The following is a 20,161-nucleotide window of genomic DNA, read 5'->3' as shown; positions in this document are numbered from 1 at the left end:
TTTTTTTGCGGTACGCGGGCCTCTCACTGTTGTGGCCTCTCCCGTTGCAGAGCACAGGCTCCGGACGCGCAGGCTCAGTGGCCATGGCTCACGGGCCCAGCTGCTCTGCGGCATGTGGGATCTTCCCGGACCGGGGCACGAACCTGCGTCCCCTGCATCGACAGGCGGACTCTCAACCACTGCGCCACCAGGGGAACCCTATTTTTAGTTTTTTAAGGAACCTCCATACTGTTTTCCATAGTGGTGCACCAATTTACATTCCCACCAACAGTATAGGAGGGTTCCCTTTTCACCACACCCTCTGCGGCATTTATTATTTGTAGACTCTTTAATGATGGCTATTCTGACTGGTGTGAGGTGATACCTCATTGTAGTTTTGATTTGCATTTCTCTGATAATTAGCAATGTTGAGCATCTTTTCATGTGCCTGTTGGCCATCTGTATGTCTTCTCTGGAGAAATGTCTATTTAGATCTTCTGCCCACTTTTTGATAGGTTCTTTGTTTTTTTTGATATTGAGCTGTATGAGCTGTTGTATATTTTGGAAATTAAGCCCTTGTTGGTCACATTGTTCACAAATATTTTCTCCCATTCCATAGGTTGTCTTTTCGTTTTGTTTATGGCTTTCTTTGCTGTGCAAAAGCTTTTAAGTTTAATTAGATCCCATTTGTTTATTTTTGCTTTTATTTCCACTTCTCTAGGAGACGGAGCCAAAAAAAATTTCTGTGATTTATGTCAAAGAGTGTTCTGCCTATGTTTTCGTCTAGGAATTTTATAGTATCTGGGGTTTTTTTTCTGTTGTTTTTTTTGGCTGCGTTGGGTCTTCGTTGCTGTGGGCCGGCTTTTCTCTAGTTGCGGCAAGCAGGCTTCTCATTGCAGTGGCTTCTCTTGTTGCGGAGCACAGGCTCTAGGCGTGCAGGCTTCGGTAGTTGTGGCATGTGGGCTCAGTAGTTGTGGCATGTGGGCTCAGTAGTTGTGGCTCGTGGGCTCTAGAGCGCAGGATCAGTAGTTGTGGCGCACGGGCTTAGTTGCTCTGAGGCATGTGGGATCTTCCCAGACCAGGGATCGAACCCATGTCCCCTGCATTGACAGGCGGATTCTTAACCACTGTGCCACCAGGGAAGTCCCAGTATCTGGTTTTATATTTAGGTCTTTTAATGGGATTGTTTTCTTAATTTCTCTGATATTTCATTGTTAGTGTATAGAAATGCAGCAGCTTTCTGTATATTAGTTTTGAATCCTTAATTCCAATATGATTAAAATTTTCAGTCTTTTTCTTTATAGTTTGTACTTTGGATCTTTTATTAAATACTTTTCTATTCACCTATATTTTTTGAAGTTTTAGAAGATTTCTTATTATATTTCGGACTTCAATTCAATCAAAAATTTAATGTATAGTGTAAGCTTGGGACCTAAATATACCTAATTTCCATCAGGATAACCAGTTGTCCCAGCATCATTTATTGAGTAATCTGCATTTCCTCTCTGATTTGTAGCACCACCTCAGTCATTTATCAGGTTCCAATATATGTGTGTACTTTCTTATTGGCTTCTCTTTTGTTTTAAAAGTCTGTCTATTACTAAGTTTTGTTATCTGATACTGTGTATTTTCCTTTGTTCTTCAAAACCATCTGGGCTATTGTTGGATAAGTTCTGTGAAAAACTGTTTTGGGAGTTTTAACTGGAAGTATGTTGAATTTTAGATTAATTTGGAGAGAATTGATATTTTATGATATTGAGTCTTCATATACTATGAACATGATGTTTACTTGTTTTTATTGTCTTGTACTTTAGTAAGATTTAAATGTTCTTTGTGAAGCTCTCGTACATCTTATGTGAGGTTAGTCCTAGAGACCTTGTAGCTTTTGTTTATTTGTGTCTTGTGTGTATATGTACATGTTTCAAGCATACAGGCACCTTATAGTTTTTGATGCAATTGTAAATGGCATCTTTTAAAAAGTACATCTTATGATTGATTGTTGCTGGTGTATGGTCACATTAATTGATTTTATGTATTGATCTTGTATTCAGCAACTTTGCTGAACTCTCTCATTTCTAATAGTTTGCAGATTCCCATGGATTTCCTGTGTAAATAATCATGTCATCTGCAAATAGGGACAATTTTGGTTTCTTCCTTTCTAATTCATATACATTTCATTTTCCTTATACTTACAGTGCAATAGAAATGGTGATGATGGCCATCTTTGACTTGTTCCTGACTTTAAAGGGAATGCTCCTGAAGTTACACTAGTTTTTAAAAGTATTTTATTTATTTATTTAGCTGTCCAGGTCTTTTTGTGGCACGCAGGATCTTTGTTGTGGAGTGCAGGATCTTCGTTGTGGCGTGCAGAATCTTTAGTTGTGGTGTGTGGATCTTTTTTTTTTTTTTTTTTTTTGGCTGTGTTGGGTCTTCACTGCAGTGCGTGGCCTTCTCATTGCGTTGGTTTCTCTTGTTGCAGAGCAGGGGCTCTAGGCACACAGGCTTCAGTAGTTGCGGTGCGAGGACTCAGTAGTTGTGGCTCATGGGCTCTAGAATGCAGGCTCAGTAGTTGTGGCACATGGGCTTAGTTGCTCCACGGGTTGTGGGATCTTCCCGGACCAGGGATTGAACCCGTGTACCCTGTATTGGCAGGCAGATTCTCAACCACTGTGCCACTAGGGAAGTCCCCGTGTGGGATCTTTAGTTGCGGCATTCAGGATCTTTTTTCATTTGCAGCATGCAGGATCTAGTTCCCTGACCAGGGATCAAACTTGGGCCCCCTGCACTGGGAGTGCAGGGTCTTTGTTTATTATTTTTTAAAAAAATATTTATTTTATTTACTTATTTTTGGCTGCGTTGGGTCTTCATTGCTGCGCACAGGCTTTCTCTAGTTGTGGTGAGTAGGGGCTACTCGTCCTTGCGGTGAGCGGGTTTCTCATTGCGATGGCTTCTCTTGTTGTGGAGCATGGGCTCTAGGCTCACGGGCTCAGTAGTTGTGACTAGCAGGCTCTAGAGCGCAGGCTCAGTAGTTGTGGCGCACAGGCTTAGTTGCTCCGCGGCATGTGGGCTCTTCCTGGACCAGGGCTCGAACCCGTGTCCCCTGCATTGGCAGGTGGATTCTTAACCACCATGCTACCAGGGAAGCCCGCGCAGGGTATTTAACCAAGGTTTTTGTTTTGTTTTGTTTTTAATAAATTTATTTACTTTTGGCTGCGTTGGGTCTTCATTGCTGCATGTGGGCTTTTTCTAGCTGTGGCGAGCGGGGGCTACTCTTTTGTTGCGTGTGCAGGCTTCTCTTGTTGTGGAGCACAGGCTCTAGGCGCGCGGGCTCAGTAGTTGTGGCTCGCGGGCTCTAGAGCGCAGGCTCAGTAGTTATGGCGCATGGGCTTAGTTGCTCCGCGGCATGTAGGATCTTCCCGGACCAGGGCTCAGACCCGTGTCCCCTGCATTGGCAGGTGGATTCTTAAACACTGCGCCACCAGGGAAGCCCGGGAGTGCAGGGTCTTAACCACTGGACCACCAGGGAAGTCCCTGAAGTTACACTATTAACATATTTTCCTGTAGGCTTTTTGTAGACTCTCTTTATCAGGTGAATGAAGATCCATTCTATTCCTAATTTGCTGAATATTTTCATGATGCAAAGCTGTGGAATTTTAACACATGTTTTTCTGTATCTATTAAGAGGGTCCTATGGTTTTTCATCTCTGTTTTTTTATATGGTAAATTAAAGTAATACATTTTCTAAGGTTTTTTACCCTTGCATTTCTGGGATAATCCATCGTCTTGAACTATTCTTAACACACTGCTATGTTCAGTCTCCTAATACGTGATTTTTACAGCTATTTTCATGTGTGAATTGGTCTATAATTTTCTTTTTTTGTATTGTGCTTACCATCTTTTGGTATCAGGTAATACTAGCTTCATAAGTGCCTTGAGAATCTTCCCTCTTTCTTTGTTCTCTGAAATAGTTTGCTAAGATAGGAATTCATCTGTTCTTTAAAGGTTTGGGAGAACTCTGTAAAACTGCCTCATCCCCACAATTCACCACAGTATTGGTATATTGTGGGCATGGTTTTTACTACTGTTTTAATTTACTTAATGATAATAAAATTTTTTAGGTTTACTATGTCATGAAGCATTAATAAATTATAATTTCTTAAGCCATTATTTCATTCCTAAATTTTCAAATGTATTAGCATAAAATTAGTGTTTTATTTTTATTTAAAATCTGTTTTTGTAGATATACCCCCTTTTTAATTCCTAATATTGACTTTGCCTTTTCTCTTTTTGTTGATCTGTCTTGCCAGAGATTTGTCTATTAGTCCAAGAGCTACCTTTTGACTTTGTTTATCCTCTCTATTGTCTGATTACTATTTCATTAACATCTTCATTATTTTATCTTTATTATTTCTTTCCTTCTTCTTCTTTTAAGTTTGTTCTGTTCTCTTTCTAACTTGGATTTTTTTTCACACTTAAAAAATTTTATATTTAATTTTTGAATAGGTATTAAATTTTCATAGCTCCAATGTAGAAATGCTTTACAAAGTATACAGAGAAAAGCCTCAACACACCTTTCCCCTCATCAGTCTCTTCCCATCCCCATAAAAAGGTAACCATTGTTAGCTTCTTTTTATACACTCAGAAATTTTTTTTGCTCTTATTAAAACATTTTTAAAAATTGAAGTATAGTTGATTATATTATATAAATTACAGGTGTACAATATGGTGATTCACAATTTTTAAAGGTTATACTCCATTTATAGTTATTATGAAATATTGGCTGTATTCCCTGTGTTACACAGTATATCCTTGTAGTTTATTTTATACATTATAGTTTGTACCTCTTAATCCTCTATCCCTATATTGCCCCCCTCTTCATCTCCCCACTGGTAACCACTAGTTTGTTCTCTATATCTGTGATTTGACATTAAGTTATTTATTGCTTTTCCAATGTTAAACCAATTTTGCTTTCCCGAGATGAACCCAGTTCAGTCATATGTATTACCTTTGACTATCCTTTTATATCTTGTTGGGCTCAGTTTGTGATGTTTTAAAGGATCTTGTATAGTGTATCTCCTGAGAGGTATTGACCTGTAGTTTTTCCTTCTAGTACTGTCCTTATCATGCTTTAGTGACAAGGTTATGCTAGCCTCAGAAAATAAATTGAAAAATGTTCACTTTTTCTATACTCTGAAGGGTGTGTAAGATTGCAAGTTTTTATTCCTTAAATGTTTGCTAGAATCACCTGGAAAATCATCTCAGTCTAGGTTTTCTTTGTGGAAAGATTTATGGAAACCCTTTATGATTTGTGGAAATCATAAACTTATGATTCATTTGATTTAGTAGTTTTAGGAATATTCAAAGTTTTCTATACCTAGTTGGGTCAGTCTTAGTAAGTTATATTTTTTAGGAATTTATCTAGTTTGTCTCATTTTTCAGATTTATTGGTACAAAGTTGTTCATGATATCCTTCTATTATCTTTCTAATTTCTGTAGCATCTGTAATTAGGCTCTTCTTTTCCTTGCTCATGGGTTATTTTTGCCTTGCTCTTTTGTTACTGGTCAGTTTCTCGAGAGGTTGGTCAGTTTTAGTAGACTTTTCAGAGAACTCATTTTGACTATGTTGACCTTCTGTATCGTATTTGTTTTCCATTGTATTTATTTCCACGCTAACCTTTATTTTCCTTCCTTCTACTTTTTTCAGCTTTAATTTGCTGTTTTCTTCTAACTTCTTGAAATGAATACTTAGTTCATTTCCAGCTTTTCCTCTTGTATAATCCGTCTCTTATAAATTTCTCTCCAAGTACTACTTTAGGTATGTATCACAGTTTTCTAAGCCTATTTTAAGTTTATCTAATTTTCAAATGGATACTACTTTCCCATGACTCAAAACCCAGAAACTATAAAGAGGTGTGCAGTGAAAAATTTCCCTCCAAACTTCCCTCCCACCTGCTCATTTCCCATCGCGCCCTCCCCCCACCCCCGCCCCCCAAGTAACCCTGCTTAGATTATTCTTTGTCCTTCCAGCCTTTCTTTGTGTGTTTAAAAGCAATTATGACTAGAGATTCTTATTTCCTGTTCCCTTTTTTTACACACAATACACAGTATATTAAACAGACATTCTGCACCTTGTTTTTGTATATCTTGACAATAATTCTTAGACATCTTTCAGTGGCAGTACATCTAGAACTTTATTCTTTGTTTTCACATTTGCATAATGTTCCATTGTGTGAATATTCTATCATTTTGTCACCATTACTGTACTGATTAAAATAGTTTCCCCCCTACTTTTTGTCATTACAAAAGATTATTCCATTATACATATGTATATGTGTAACTGTATCTTGAAAGTGTAATTGCTGGGTGCAGGTTATATATATTTAAAGATTGTCTTTTTAAAATTTTTGTTATGGAAAATTTAAAACACAGAATCAGAGATAATTGTCCAGTGACCCACCTGTGTGTCGTCTGGCTTGAGCCAATATGGCCAGTCTCATTTCATCTATGCCCTTGCCCACCCCCCTGCACTACACCTCCACTCCCAGATTATTTGGAAACAAATTACAGACATCATATCATTTCATCCATAAATATTTCTGTATTATCCCTAAAAGACTAGAGCCCTTTTAAAAATATAACCACAATACCATATCACACTAAAAAATTAACCATAATTTCTTATCACCAAATATTCAATAATTTCGTTTCCCTGATTATCTTATATATCTCATAATTATATAGATTTTAATGGTGGTACCATTTAATTTGAGTCCTCAAATACAAGTCCTGGACCATGTAAGTTTCAATTTGTTGAGACTTGTATGGTCCAATATATGTCAATTTCTGTGAATGATTCTTTGTGCTTGAAAAGAACGTGTCCTCTACTGTTAGGCACAGTGTTTTCTGTATGTCTTTCAGGTCATGATTGTTCAAATCTTTTGTATCCTTACTGCTTTGTCTTCTGCTATAATTATGGATTTGTGTGTTATTCCTTATTATTCTTTGAATTTATTCATCATTATTCTGTCAGTTGTTGCTTTTGTATCTTGGGGCTATGTATTAATTTGTTCAACAAATGTTTATTAAGTGTTTCTATGTGCCAGGCACTGTTCTAGTTGCTAGCGATATTTCAGGGAACACAACAGACAGAAATGCCTGCTCTAGTTGGGAGAGACAGACAATAAGGAAGATAAAGAATTACACACAATTTAAATTATCGTCCTCATAAATTGAACATTTTAACATTATGAATTGACCTTCTTTATCTAGTAATTTTTTTACTTAAAGTCTCTTGTGTGATAATAATATTAGCTGTAACAGCTTTCATTGAGTTATGTTTGCTTATTTTTTTCATCCTTTTGCTTTTATCTTTTCTATATTCTTATGTTTTAAATGTGTCTCTAAATAGCATATACTTGTATTTTTAACCATTTATATGTGTGTGTGTGTATATTTGGACTTATGTCTAACGTTTTATTTTATGCTTTCTTCTGTTCCACTTTCTTTTTCTCTCCTTTCTTGCTTTTGGTTTGCTTTATTTTGTCTTAATTATGCCACTTTTTCTCTCATCTCAGTGGGAAGTTATGCTCTTTATTTTTTTAAATAACATCTTTATCGAGATATAATTCACATACCACACAATTCAGTGTGCAATTCAGTGGTTTTTTGTATATTCAGTTGTACAACCATCACCACAATCAATTTTAGAACACTGTCATCACCGTAAAAGAAATCCACTACCCTTTAGCAGTTACTTTCCATTCCACCTCTGCACCAAACCCCATCCTCCCTCTAGACAACCTCTAATCTTTCACTCTATAGATTTGCTTATTCTGGGCATTTCATTTCATATATATATGCAATGTGTGACCTTTTGTGTCTGGCTTCTTTCATTTACCGTGTTTTCAAGGGTCATCTGTGCATAGCATGTACTAGTACTTCATTACATTTTATTGCCAAATAATATTCCACATTCTATTTATCCATTCATCAGTTGATGAACACTTGGGTTGTTTGCACTTTTTGGCTATTATGAACAATGCTGCTTTTAACATACGTGAACAAGTTTTTGCGTGGACATATGTTCTCATTTCTTTTGGTACGTACCAAGGAGTAGAATTGCTGGATCATATGGTAATTCTATGTTTAATCTTTCGAGAAACTCCAGACTGTTTCCAAAGCAGTAGCATCATTTTATAATCCCACAAGTGGTGTATGAGGGTTTCAGTTTCTCCACATCCCCATCAACACTTGTTTTTCATCTCTTTGCCTATAACCTTCCTAGTAAGTATGAAACGGCATCTCATTGTGGTTCTGATTTGCATTTCCCTGATGGTTAAGGACGTGGAGCATCTTTTCATGGGCTTATTAGCAATTTGTCTGTCTTCTTTGGAGAAATATCTATTCAGATCTTTTGCCCATTTAAAAATTGCAGTGTCATTTTATTATTGAGTTGTAAAATTTCTTTATATATTCTGGGTACAAGTCCTTTCTCAGATGTGTGATTTGCAAATATTTTCTCCCATTCTGTGGGTTTCCAGTTCACATTCTTGATGGTGTCCTTTGCAACACAAAGGCCTTTAATTTTGATGGATTCCAATTTATCTATTTTTTGTTTTTGTTGTTACTTGTGCTTTTGATGTTGTATCCAACAAACGATTGCCAGGAAGACTTACACCTATGTTTCCTTCTAAGAGTTTTATAGTTTTACATGTAGGTCTTTGATCCAGTTGGATTTAATTTTTTGTATATGGTAGGAAGTAGGAGTCCAACTTCATTCTTTTGCTTGTAGATATCCAGTTGACCTAGCATCATTTGTTGAAAAGATAATTCCCACTGAATCATCTGGGTAACATTGTTGAAAATCAAATGATGATAACAGTGAAAATTAATTTTTGGACTCTCAATTCTGTTTTCTTGGTCTATATATTTATACTTATGTCAGTACCACAATGTCTTGATTATTGTAGCTTTGTAGCAAGTTTTGAAATCCATAAGTACAATTCAAAATCCAATCCTGTTCTTTTTTTTCAAGATTGTTTTGGCTATGTGGAGTTCCTCGAATTTTCATATGAATTTTAGGAACAGTTTGTTAATTTCTGCAAAGAACGTGTCTGAAATTTTGATAGAGATTGCATTGAATCTGAAGATCAATTTGGGGAGTATTGTCATCTTAACAGTATTAAGTCTTGTAATCTGTGAACTTGGATGTCCTTCTGTTTGTCTTTAATTTCTTTCAGCAATGTTTTGTAGTTCTGGAAGTTTTTTTGTTTTGGTTTGTTTTTTTCCTGGGACATAGTGGGTGTTAAAGAATAGTTAGCTATTGGGGTTTTTTTGTTTTGGCTGCGTTGGGTCTTCGTTGTGGTGCACGGGCTTCTCATTGTGGTGGCTTCTCTTGTTGCAGAGCATGGGCTCTAGGCACGTGGGCTTCAGTAGTTGCAGCACACAGGCTCAGTAGTTGCAGCACAGGGGCTCTAGGGCGTGCGGGCTTCAGTAGTTGTGGCACACAGGCTTAGTTGCTCTGGGGCATGTGGGAATCTTCCCCAACCAGGGATGGAACACATGTCCCCTGCATTGGCAGGCAGATTCATAACCACTGCGCCACCAGGGAAGTCGTATTGTTTTTATATTATTATTTTTTAAAAATTGAAGTATAGTTGATTTAGGGAGTTCCCTGGCAGTCCAGTGGTTGACTCTGTGCTTCCAGTGCAGGGGGCACGGGTTTGATCCCTGGTCAGGGAACTAAAATCCTGCAAGCCACGTGGCAGAAAAAAAAAAGTGTGAAGTCTAGTTGATTTAGTGTTTTGTAGTTTTCAGAATAATAGTTCTACACTTATTTTGCTACATTTATTCCCAATTACTTAATTCTCTTTGATGCTATTGCAAATGTAATTATTAATTTTATTTTTGGACTGTTCATTGCAGGTGTATAGAAATACAGTTGATTCCTATATCCTGTAACCTACTGAACTCATTTATTGTAATTTTTTTTTTTTTTCTAGTAGATTCCTTAGGATTTTCTATATGCAAGATCAGGTCATCTTGTAAATAAAGATAGTTTTAGTTTTTCTAATCTAGATGCCTTTTATTTCATTTTCTTGCCTAATTGCCCTAGTCAGAACCTCCAGTATGATGTTGAATAGAAGTGGCATGAACAGACATCCTTCTCTTGTTCCTGATCTCAGGAGGAAACCATTCAGTTTTTTACTGTTAAGTATAGTGTTAGCTGTGGATTTTTCATAGATGCCTTTTTTTTTTTAAATAAATGGCTACTTTTTTTTTTTTTTTTTTTTGGCTGCATTGGGTCTTCATTGCTGTGCGCGGGCTTTCTCTAGTTGCAGCGAGCAGGGGCTACTCTTTGTTGAGGTGTGCGGGATTATTGCGGTGGCTTCTCTTGTTGTGGAGCACGGGCTCTAGGTGTGCGGGCTTCAGTAGTTGTGGCGCACGGGCTTCAGTAGCTGTGGCTTGAAGGCTCTAGAGCGCAGGCTCAGTAGTTGTGGCGCATGGGCTTAGCTGCTCCACGGCATGTGGGATCTTCCCAGACCAGGGATTAAACCCGTGTCCCCTGCATTGGCAGGTGGATTCTTAACCACTGTGCCACCAGGGAAGTCCTATAGATGCCTTTTATCTGATCGATGAAGTTCCCCTTTTCCTTGTTTGTTGAATGTTTTGATCATGAAGAGATTTTGAATTTTGTCAAATGCTTTTTCTGTATCCATTGAGATAATCATGTGGTTTTTGTCCTTTATTCTATTGATAGGATGTATTAATTAAATTAATTGATTTAAAAAATGTTAACCCAACCCTGTACTCCTGGAATAAATCCCACTTGGCCATGGTGTGTAATCCTTTTTATATGTTGTGGAATTCATTTATCTAGTTGAGGATTTGGGGGGTTATAATCATGAGAGATTTTGGCCTGTGGTTTCCTTTTTTGTGATATCTTTATCTAGATTTGGTGTCAGGGTAATACTTGTCTCATAGAATGAGTTGGGAAGTATTCTCTCCTCTTCTATTTTTTGAAGAGTTTGAGACCGATTGGTATTTTTATTTTTTAAATGTTTGATAGAATTCATCAGTAGACCCACCTGACCCAAGCTTTTCTATGTAGCTAGTGTTTTAATTACTAACTTAATCTCTTTACTTGTTACTGGTCTATTCAGATTGTCTATTTCTTCTTGAGTCAGTTTTGGTAGTTTGTGTCTTTCTAGAAATTTGTCCATTTCATCTGAGTTATCTGATTTGTTGGCATATAGGTGATCATCGTATTCCTTTACAATCCTTTTTATATCTGTAAGGTTGGTAGTAATGTTCCTTCTTTCATCCTCAACTGTACTAATTTGAGTCTTCTCTTTTTTTCTTGGTCAATCTAGTTAAAGTTTTGTCACTTTTATTTATCTTTTCAAAAATCAACTTTTAGTTTATTTTCTCTATTGCTTTTCTGTTCTCTATTTCATTCATTTCTGTTCTAATCCGTATTATTTCCTTCCCCCTGCTTGCTTTGGGTTTAGTTTGCTTTTCTTTTTCAGGTTATGGGTCTGATATCTTTCTTCTTTTTTGTATTTTACAGGTAAAAATTTTCTTCTAAGCACTGCTTTAGCTGCATTCCATAAGTTTTGATATATTGTGTCTTCATTGTGTTTTCACTTATCTTAGTATTTTCTAATTTTCTTGTGATTTCTTCTTTGAGCCATTGGCTACTTAGGAGTATATTGTTTAATTTCCGCATATTTATGAATTCCCCCAAATTCCTTTATATTATTGATTTCTAATATCATTCCATTGTGGTCAGAGAATATACTTTGCCCCTCCTTTCCTTTTTAAATTTATTTCATTGAAGTATACTGGATTTACAATGTTGTGTTAATTTCTGCTGTACAGAAAAGTGATTCAGTTATATATACATTCTTTTTCATAATTCTTTTCCATTGTGGTTTATCAAAAGATATTGAATATAGTTTCCTATACAGTAGGACCGTGTTGTTTATCCAGTCTATATATAATAGTTTGCATCTGCTAATCCCAAACTCCCAATCCTTCTCTCCTCCACCTCCCCTCCCCCTTGGCAATCACAAGTCTGTTCTTTATGTCTGTGAGTCTATTTCTGTTTCATAGATAAGTTCATTTGCATAATATTTTAGATTCATATGTGATATCATAATGTATTTGTCTTTCTCTTTCTGACTTACTTCACTTAATATGGTCATCTCTAGGTCCATCCATGTTGCTGCAAATGGCATTATTTCATCCTTTTTTACAGCTGATTAGTATTCCATTGTACATGTGTACCACATCATCTTTATCCATTCATCCATCCTATTCATCCATTGATGGACATTTGTTTCCATGTCTTGGCTATTGTAAACAGTGCTGCTGTTAACATAGGGGTGCATGTATCTTTTTGAATTATAGGAGAACATACTTTGTATGATTTAAGTTCTTAGCTCCTTGAACATATTTATAATGACTACTTTAAAATGTTTCTCTATTATAAAGCAGAAACTAACACACCATTGTAAAGCAATTATACTCCAATAAAGATGTTAAAAAAAAAAGTTTCTCTGTGAAATCTAACATCTGTGCCCTCTCACAGGCATGTTCTGTTGCCTGCTTTTTTCCTGTGTATGCGTCACACTGAATTGTTTCTTTGCATATCTCGTGATTTTTTGTTGAAAACCAGACATTTTTGGTATTATATTGAAGCAAGTCTGAATACTTATTCTTGCCCTCCACCACAAGACTTGTTTTGGTTGTTTGCTTGTTTATTTCTTTAGTGACTTGGCTGGGCTATTTTAATGAAGTCTACTTCTCCTACAATATGAGGCCTCTGATGTCACTTCTCTGAGGGCACAGCCTTGGACATGCACACAGTCACACGAGAAGACAGTGGTTTCAGCAGGGCTCACTTTGTCTCTCTTGCTGATGTTACCCTGTCTGCCTCTGCTGGTCTCATACCCAGCTGTTCTTACCCACTAATTGCCAGCTGATTGCTCTGTAGTTTGTTACATGTGGGGCATAAGTTGGTCCATAGTCTGATCCAATTAAATTTGGGCCCCTTTACAGGGGTTGGTTTTTTTGTTTGTTTTTTTTTGCGGTACGCGGGCCTCTCACTGTTGTGGCCTCTCCCGTCGCGGAGCACAGGCTCCGGACGCGCAGGCTCAGCAGCCATGGCTCACGGGCCCAGCCGCTCCGCGGCATGTGGAATCTTCCCGGACCGGGGCACGAACCCGTGTCCCCTGCATCGGCAGGCGGACTCTCAACCACTGCACCACCCGGGAAGTCCCCAGGGGTTGTTTTTGATGCTATCAGCTTCTTTAGTGCTTACCATCAAATTTTTCATTTTTTTGAATGTGCCCGTAGGATTAAACTTCCCCATACTCTGTTTTACATGAAGTCAGTTCCTTTGGAAAGAGCTTTGGAGCTCTCTGTTCTTATGGATTGCCTCTCCGCTGGGCAGAATCTCTAAGCCCCTGCTCCGGAGCTGGTATCAGGGACAGTGATCCAGTTCTGTCAGAGTGACACTCCTGGGCAGGGGTAATAGCCTCTGGTCTTCTCAGTTTGCATCTCTGTTGTGAAACCTCTGCCCTTTTAGTGATCTGTGGTGGGATCAAGGTCCAATATTCTTGTCCTGCTGCACCTGAAATAGAGCCTCTGTCCTATGAGTGGGGCTGGGTGGAGGAAGGGAGTCCTCAATCTCTTGACCACATTCAACAGGAATTTATTCTCTGCAACTCAGAACTAGAGAGGACTGAGAAATATTGGTGGCCTGCCCCTCTGGTGAAATACCATATCCCTTGGCTGGATGCTGAGGGGATAGGAAGCCCCGTTTTTTGGACCACACTCACCTGAGTGGAGCATCTGTCTAAGTGAGCTGTGAAGTGGCGGTTGGGGAAAGAGAGGGAGGGAGCAGGTCATGGCCCAAGTACTGCACACTTTCACGGTCCAAGATGTAGCAGATTTTCTTGAATAGATGTTTTTTAATTTGTTGTATGTCCTTAGGAAAATTTCCAGAGATTTTAAATGTGAATTTAAAAAAACTGTTCACCGGTAATGGAATTTCACTAAGCAGTGGGTCTGCAGAGCTCCTGCTGCTATTCAGAAGTGAGGCCTCCCTTCTACTTTTAATAGTACTTTAGAAATTACAATGGTGTATGCTAAATTTATCAAAGGCTAACATTAATTGATATCTTTGTTCTCTTTCTGAATAATACAAGGACCTTAGAACTGTTTGACGTTTTTTTAAAATCATACACACACACACAAAGAATATATAGATTTCAAATACATATGAAAATATATATCAAATATGTAAAAGTATGTACATACTGTATTTATATAAAGCAATAACGTGAAACAAATCAGCCGGTTACCTACAGTTGAGCTGCCCAAGTTCAGTTCCTATTTTTTACCACTTAGCAGCTGGTCAGCCTGGATAAGTCCCTCAACCACCTCAAACCTAAGTTTCTTGAGCCACAGAGTTGAGATACTAGTACCTCCCTTACTGGGTTTCTGTGATAATTAAATGAGATAATGCATGCAAAGTGCCATATGCACAATGTATGCACAGTGCCTGACAAACTGTAAGTGCTTAATGGAAGACCGCTGCTCTGAGAACTAATGGTAATTGTTGGTGGTAATTACTATTTACTCACCCTCTCTGTCCTGGCAGTTCCTCTGTGACGAGGGCGCTGGTATTTCTGGGGACTACATTGATCGAGTGGATGAGCCCTTGTCCTGCTCTTACGTGCTGACCATTCGGACTCCTCGGCTCTGCCCTCACCCCCTCCTCCGGCCCCCACCCAGTGCTGCTCCCCAGGCCATTCTCTGCCACCCTGCCCTGCAGCCTGAGGAGTACATGGCCTACATTCAGAGGCAAGCTGGTGAGTAATTAAAACGAGGAAGGAGAGACATGGGGAGGGACATGCAGAAGATGAAGTACTCAAGAGCTGAGAGGAATGTGTCCCTGTCCTGCCTACACGCTGTCTTTCAGTAGACTCAAAGCAGTACGGAGACAAAGCCGTAGAGGGTCGGCAAGACCTGGACCCTCAAATATGGAGTGAAACCAAGCCTGGGGTGATGCCCCAAAAGAAAGCAGGTAGGCCCTTGTGTCACCTGTTCCATGAAACAGGTCTCCCGTTTCTTCCCTTCTCCAGCGTTACCGTCCTGTACACCCAGGGGTGTCTTGTCCTTAACAGTCCTGACTGTTGGGGTGGGTGAAAAAGTACTACGGGCCCTAACCCCTTAGTAACAGAGGAGAACGAACCCCATGCTATTTGCTCCCTTCTGTTTCTCCCCTCCTTTCAGGTTCTCCCTTGTTCTCTGTATTCCAGGCGCAAGCCTAGCCAAGGATGATGGTAAGGAATCAGATTTCTGGAAGATGCTTCACGAGCCAGAGGAACAGGCGCCAGAAACGGGGGAGGCACAGGCTGAGGTGAGAGCCAGCTTCCTAGCCGTTTCTCTGATGAGGCTGAGCCTGGGCTTTGGGTTGGAGGGCCACTCAAGCTGAGGTCATTATGATGAGATGACCTCCATTTACCTAGGGATGGAAGCATTTACCCAGAGTCATTGCTTTAAGAGTACGGTTGGCATGCATAAGCCTGCGTACTTGACTCTGCCCTTTTCTTCTCATCAGGAGCAAGAACCAAACCTTGAGGCAACGGATCCAGCGCCAGGCTCCCACGATGGTGAGTGAACCCTCCACGTCTCCTTTACCGCTTGAATGTATTTTCAGGTTCTGCAGGGGGCAGGTGGGGGGTAGGGATAGAGCTAAAACACTGGGAGGGAGGTTGGGAGCCAGGCCAGCAGCAGATTCCTTTTTATAGGAGTGCGTGAAAGAGCAGGGGACGCGGCAGCTTGGTAGCATCCTTCTCTCTCTCACCTGTGAGGCCCCCTGAGGCCACATGAGCGCTCTCTGGAGGGGTGTGTTGGGCCCTATCTCTCACACTGGACAGGTAGTTCCTGCAGGGAGGGACTGTGTCCTTCCTTGGCCTCCTCAATTCCTCTACTTAGGAAGTAAAAACAGAATTAATTTAAGACACAATGGGTCCGTTCCTATTCTTTCATCACAGATTTCCAGAACAACGTGCAGGTCAAAGTGATTCGGAGTCCGGCAGACTTGATTCGATTGATAGAGGAGCTGAAGGGTGGAACAAGAAAGGTATGGGCCCTGCTCCAGGGAGGGGTGGAACCTGCCTCCCTGCTGGGAGCATTCGGAAAACCACCCCTGACCTGGGCCTGACCTCAACTTCCTTTACTCCTCCTGAGTCCCCCGCTACCACCTCCCTGTTTGTCTGCCCACCACGTGTCTACAGAAACCCCAGCCATCTACCATCTCCCTCTTACTCCCGATCCCCACCCAGGGGAAGCCAGACGCAGGCCAAGAGCAGCCTGGAGACGGTGCTGCAGAAGTCGCTCCCAGGGGACCGGAGGTGAAGGAAAAGCGTGATCCAGAACATGAGAACGAGGTGGAAGAAGAGGAGGACGATGAGGATGAAGAAGACGATGAGGATGAAAGGCAGTTGCTGGGAGAATTTGAGAAGGAACTGGAAGGGATACTGCTCCCGTCAGACCGAGACCGGCTCCGTGCGGAGGTGAAGGCTGGCATGGAGCGGGAGCTGGAGAACATCATCCAGGAGGTGAGCTCCACTCTCTCCACTCTTCCGCCGGCTGCTTCCGCAGCTGCCAGCGCCTGTGGGCGGGACAGGCCCAGGGACCGGAGGAGAACAGGGGCAGCACCTCCCCTGTCTGGGACATGTGACCTGGCGCCCTGAACCGCTAGCTGCTTACTTAATTAAAAGGGGGGATGGTGGGGAAAGGGGTCAGAGAGAAGGATGAGACTCAGATACTCCTCCTCCGTGGAGCATGGACTGCCCCTCACACTGCAGACCCTTGACTCTCCACCCCCACCTTGGGCCTCCCAGACAGAGAAAGAGCTGGACCCAGACGGGCTGAAGAAGGAGGCGGAGCGTGATCGGGCTATGCTGGCCCTGACATCCACTCTCAACAAACTCATCAAAAGGCTGGAGGAAAAACAGAGTCCAGAGCTGATGAAGAAGCACCAGAAAAGGAGGGTTGTCCCCCAGAAGCGTCCCCCATCCCCCCAGCCAGCAGGTGAGAACTGTCAGACAGGAAGGAGCACCAGGTCCGTCATCTTCATCCCTTCTGAGAATGCTCACTCTCTCTCTTTCTGGGGTACTGTTCTCACGCTTGCCTTCTTCCCAACACCTCTGTCCCTTCGCCTGGTTACCTCCTAGTCGTCCTTTTGGGAAGCAGCTTTCGGAGGCCACAGGGCCTCTGGCTTGCTGGCGTGCCTGTTTGCCGGCTTGCTCCTGTACATCCAGTGCCTAGCACTTTGGCCGGCACCTCGTGGGTGATCAGTAGATATTAACCGAATGATGTGAGCCTGTGTGCGGAAGACTGCACGTCTGTGACAGGTGCTGCCTGTCGATGCCTAGCACTGCGCAGGGAGCGGCCCCAGCTAGCAGGGTGTCAGTGGGGCAGCCCAGCTGCTCATAAGCCAGCTGCCTGGACAGACTCGAAGTTCGCTTCCTCTTGCGCCCCTTGTGTCCATTCCACGGGGCCTGTGGGTGTGGAGACCAGGCATTCCAAATGGAATGTCCTAGTCTCAAACCTTCCATCCCACTCTCTCTATTATAAACACTGAAATGTCTTTTGAGTCCCGACATTGTGGGGTGCCAAACCAGTTTTCCAACCTGCTTCTTAAAACAAACTTCTTTGCAGGCCCAGGTGGCCTGATTTTTGCTTCAGAAAGCAGTCGTTCTCCTGTAGGTGATGGGCAGAATTATCGGGTCGGGAGGGAAGGAGGAGACTGCAGTTGGTGCAGGGAGCTTTATGGGTTGCAGCGTGGTGGGGTGATGGGCACTAATTTATTCTGAGCACTGGCTCACATACATGTTCGAGATGGAATAACTGCCGAAACCAACTGATGGCTTAGGGAGAGGCGACCACCACAGCCCCTCACCCTGGAGTCACGGCTCTGCTTTGTGTCTCCCTGTGTGTCTCCCCCTCTAAGAGGAGGATCCTGAGCACAGAGTCCGGGTCCGGGTCACCAAGCTCCATCACGGAGGCCCCAATCAGGATCTGACTGTCCTCGAGATGAAACGGGAAAACCCACAACTGAAACAAATCGAGGGGCTGGTGAAAGAGCTGCTGGAGAGGGAGGGACTCACAGCCGAAGGTGGGCCCTGGAGGGCGGGCTGGATTCAGAGCTGTTGGAAGGGCTTGCTGCTGAAGTGGAGGGGCTGGGAACCTCGGCCGGGGGCCCGGGGGCAGAGGACCTGTGCTGAAGCTCCCACCCCTCCTCTCTATTCACCGGCTGTCCCGATCCTTTCCAGGCAAAATTGAGATCAAAATTGTCCGACCGGGGACTGAAGGGACTGAGGAGGATGCGCGCTGGCTGACTGATGAGGACACGAAAAACCTCAAGGAGATCTTCTTCAATATCTTGGTGAGAGGCGCCCCGCCCGCAAGTCCTGTCCAGCCTTCCCTCTCCCGCAACCAGCTGAGGTGTTGAGGGTGTGGTTGAGAATCCTCCAGGCACCTCCCAGCCTCGCCGCTGGCTCAGCCTCAGTTTCCTCATCCGTAAGACGAGGCTATTGGTTCTGGGCATCGGGCCCTCAGCCAGAGAGCCCCACGAGCCGTGTGTGCGCTGGCTCCTGCCTCCCCCATGCTTGCCCGCCCTCCCGGATCCTCCAGCGCCCGGGGCCTCCCTCGGCCTCCGCTCACCCCCCTGTGCCCTCCCACCAGGTGCAGGGAGCTGAAGAGGCGCAGAAGGAGCGGCAGCGGCAGAAAGAGCTGGAGAGCAATTACCGCCGGGTGTGGGGCTCTCGGGGCGGGGAGGGCACGGGGGACCTGGATGAATTTGACTTCTGAGACCACCGCCTTTGGCTCGCCACGGAGTCCAGAGTCTTCCTAGACTGGCCCTGCCTCCTTCCCCCCCAACCCCCGGGGTCCTGAGGCAAAACAGCAGAGGAGAGCTGAGCTGTGAGCCGTGGACCTCGAGGCCCTCCTGGGGGTGTGGAGGGGCCTCGGGCTGAGCGCTGCTGCTACTGCTGAGAGCGCCCTCAAGACCTCCTAGGCCTGTGAGATCTGCTTTCCTGGGCTTCTCCCCGTACCCGCGTCCTTTCCTCCCAGCTTCCCCCGTGTCATCTCCCAGCTTGTGGGTTCCTTTGCCCTCCCTACCTAGAGCGTTGTGAGATCTTTTGAGTGGAGTAGGGCAGGGGGAGCAAGAAGTGCGGGGCGGTCAGCAGGCCCCAAGAGGCAGGCCCACCCCTGCCTTACACCTGTTCAGAGGGCCTTCCCCCTTCCCCCAGACTGGCTTGGGATGTCCTGCCCCTTTCCCTTTCCACACTGTTCCCTACAATCTGTGCTTCTGAGTTGAAGCACCTTCTCTCTGTTGCTGAGAAAATGGGAAGAAAGTTGCCCACCACCTCTAACACGATCCCATGAAAAGGGTAGGCTGCGAATCCACCCACCATGTTCTAGAACAATCAGGTTTCTAAATAAAGAAATGGACCATCAATCTTTTTTTTTCTTTTGGGAGGGGGTAGGTGGGTTTGGGGCTCAGTAGGGAGGAGACTTGTTGTTCTCCTCAGGCTGGAGGGCATGCTCTCTGATCCCATTCTGTGCGCCACAGTCCCGGCAGTAGCAGTGGGGCTGGAGTATGCAGGAAGAGACCAGGACGGTGAAACAAAGCCTGCTGGCCTGGCCCTGACTGAAACACTTGCAGTGCTGGTGTCCCTTCTTTTCGTCATCTGTCCATTTCTGTCCCTTCTCTTCTCCCCTTTATATCCCGAGAGCCACAAGGTACACACGGAGTTACCCCACCACAGGGGCCTCCTGCCGAGCTCTCCTACAGTGCTGCAGACTCCATCCCCCTACCTGCCAGCCATACCACTTCATTTCCCAGAAAAGACATCTACCTTTGGCCATGCCCAGAGAGAGGGCTGTTGCCCACACAGGCCAGCTTCCTAGTATGCCAGTGGTAGGCAGGCCTGGTTAGGTGTCTCCATCTCTTCCTCATTGCCAAGTGCAAATCTAGGTCCCCTGCTTCCCCCACTTTCTCCCCTTGCTCTGTCCGCATCTCTCAGGTGTGCAGCATTTTGCTGAAGACTCCGCTGACTCATGAGGTAAGGGATAGAGGGCATGGAACTCCCACGTCTCC

At 43.0% G+C, this 20,161-nt stretch overlaps 1 protein-coding gene across 4 annotated transcripts in view; it reads left to right on the top strand.

Annotated features, from left to right (window-relative positions):
* Positions 1 to 19,538, top strand: part of OS9 (OS9 endoplasmic reticulum lectin) — a 29,532-nt gene extending 9,994 nt beyond the window's left edge. The window contains exons 6-15 of one of the 4 annotated variants that reach the window (XM_079937667.1): positions 14,648 to 14,858; positions 14,972 to 15,073; positions 15,309 to 15,409; positions 15,611 to 15,662; positions 16,047 to 16,135; positions 16,338 to 16,613; positions 16,899 to 17,088; positions 18,011 to 18,175; positions 18,333 to 18,445; positions 18,745 to 19,538. In XM_079937667.1, the coding sequence (XP_079793793.1) occupies positions 14,648 to 14,858; positions 14,972 to 15,073; positions 15,309 to 15,409; positions 15,611 to 15,662; positions 16,047 to 16,135; positions 16,338 to 16,613; positions 16,899 to 17,088; positions 18,011 to 18,175; positions 18,333 to 18,445; positions 18,745 to 18,870 (1,425 nt within the window). In that variant the 3' untranslated portion in view covers positions 18,871 to 19,538. Of the gene's footprint in view, positions 1 to 14,647; positions 14,859 to 14,968; positions 15,074 to 15,308; positions 15,410 to 15,610; positions 15,663 to 16,046; positions 16,136 to 16,337; positions 16,614 to 16,898; positions 17,089 to 18,010; positions 18,176 to 18,332; positions 18,446 to 18,744 lie in introns of all 4 variants that reach the window. The other 3 variants (XM_079937666.1, XM_079937669.1, XM_079937668.1) reach the window with 3 other exon arrangements.
* Positions 19,539 to 20,161: the final 623 nt, after the last annotated feature.

This window comes from Stenella coeruleoalba, assembly GCF_951394435.1.
Source record: "Stenella coeruleoalba genome assembly, chromosome: 11".
Taxonomy (NCBI): Eukaryota; Metazoa; Chordata; class Mammalia; order Artiodactyla; family Delphinidae; genus Stenella; species Stenella coeruleoalba.
The sequence above is the reverse complement of the archived record's forward strand: the minus strand, read 5'-3'. Positions and strand labels throughout refer to the sequence as shown.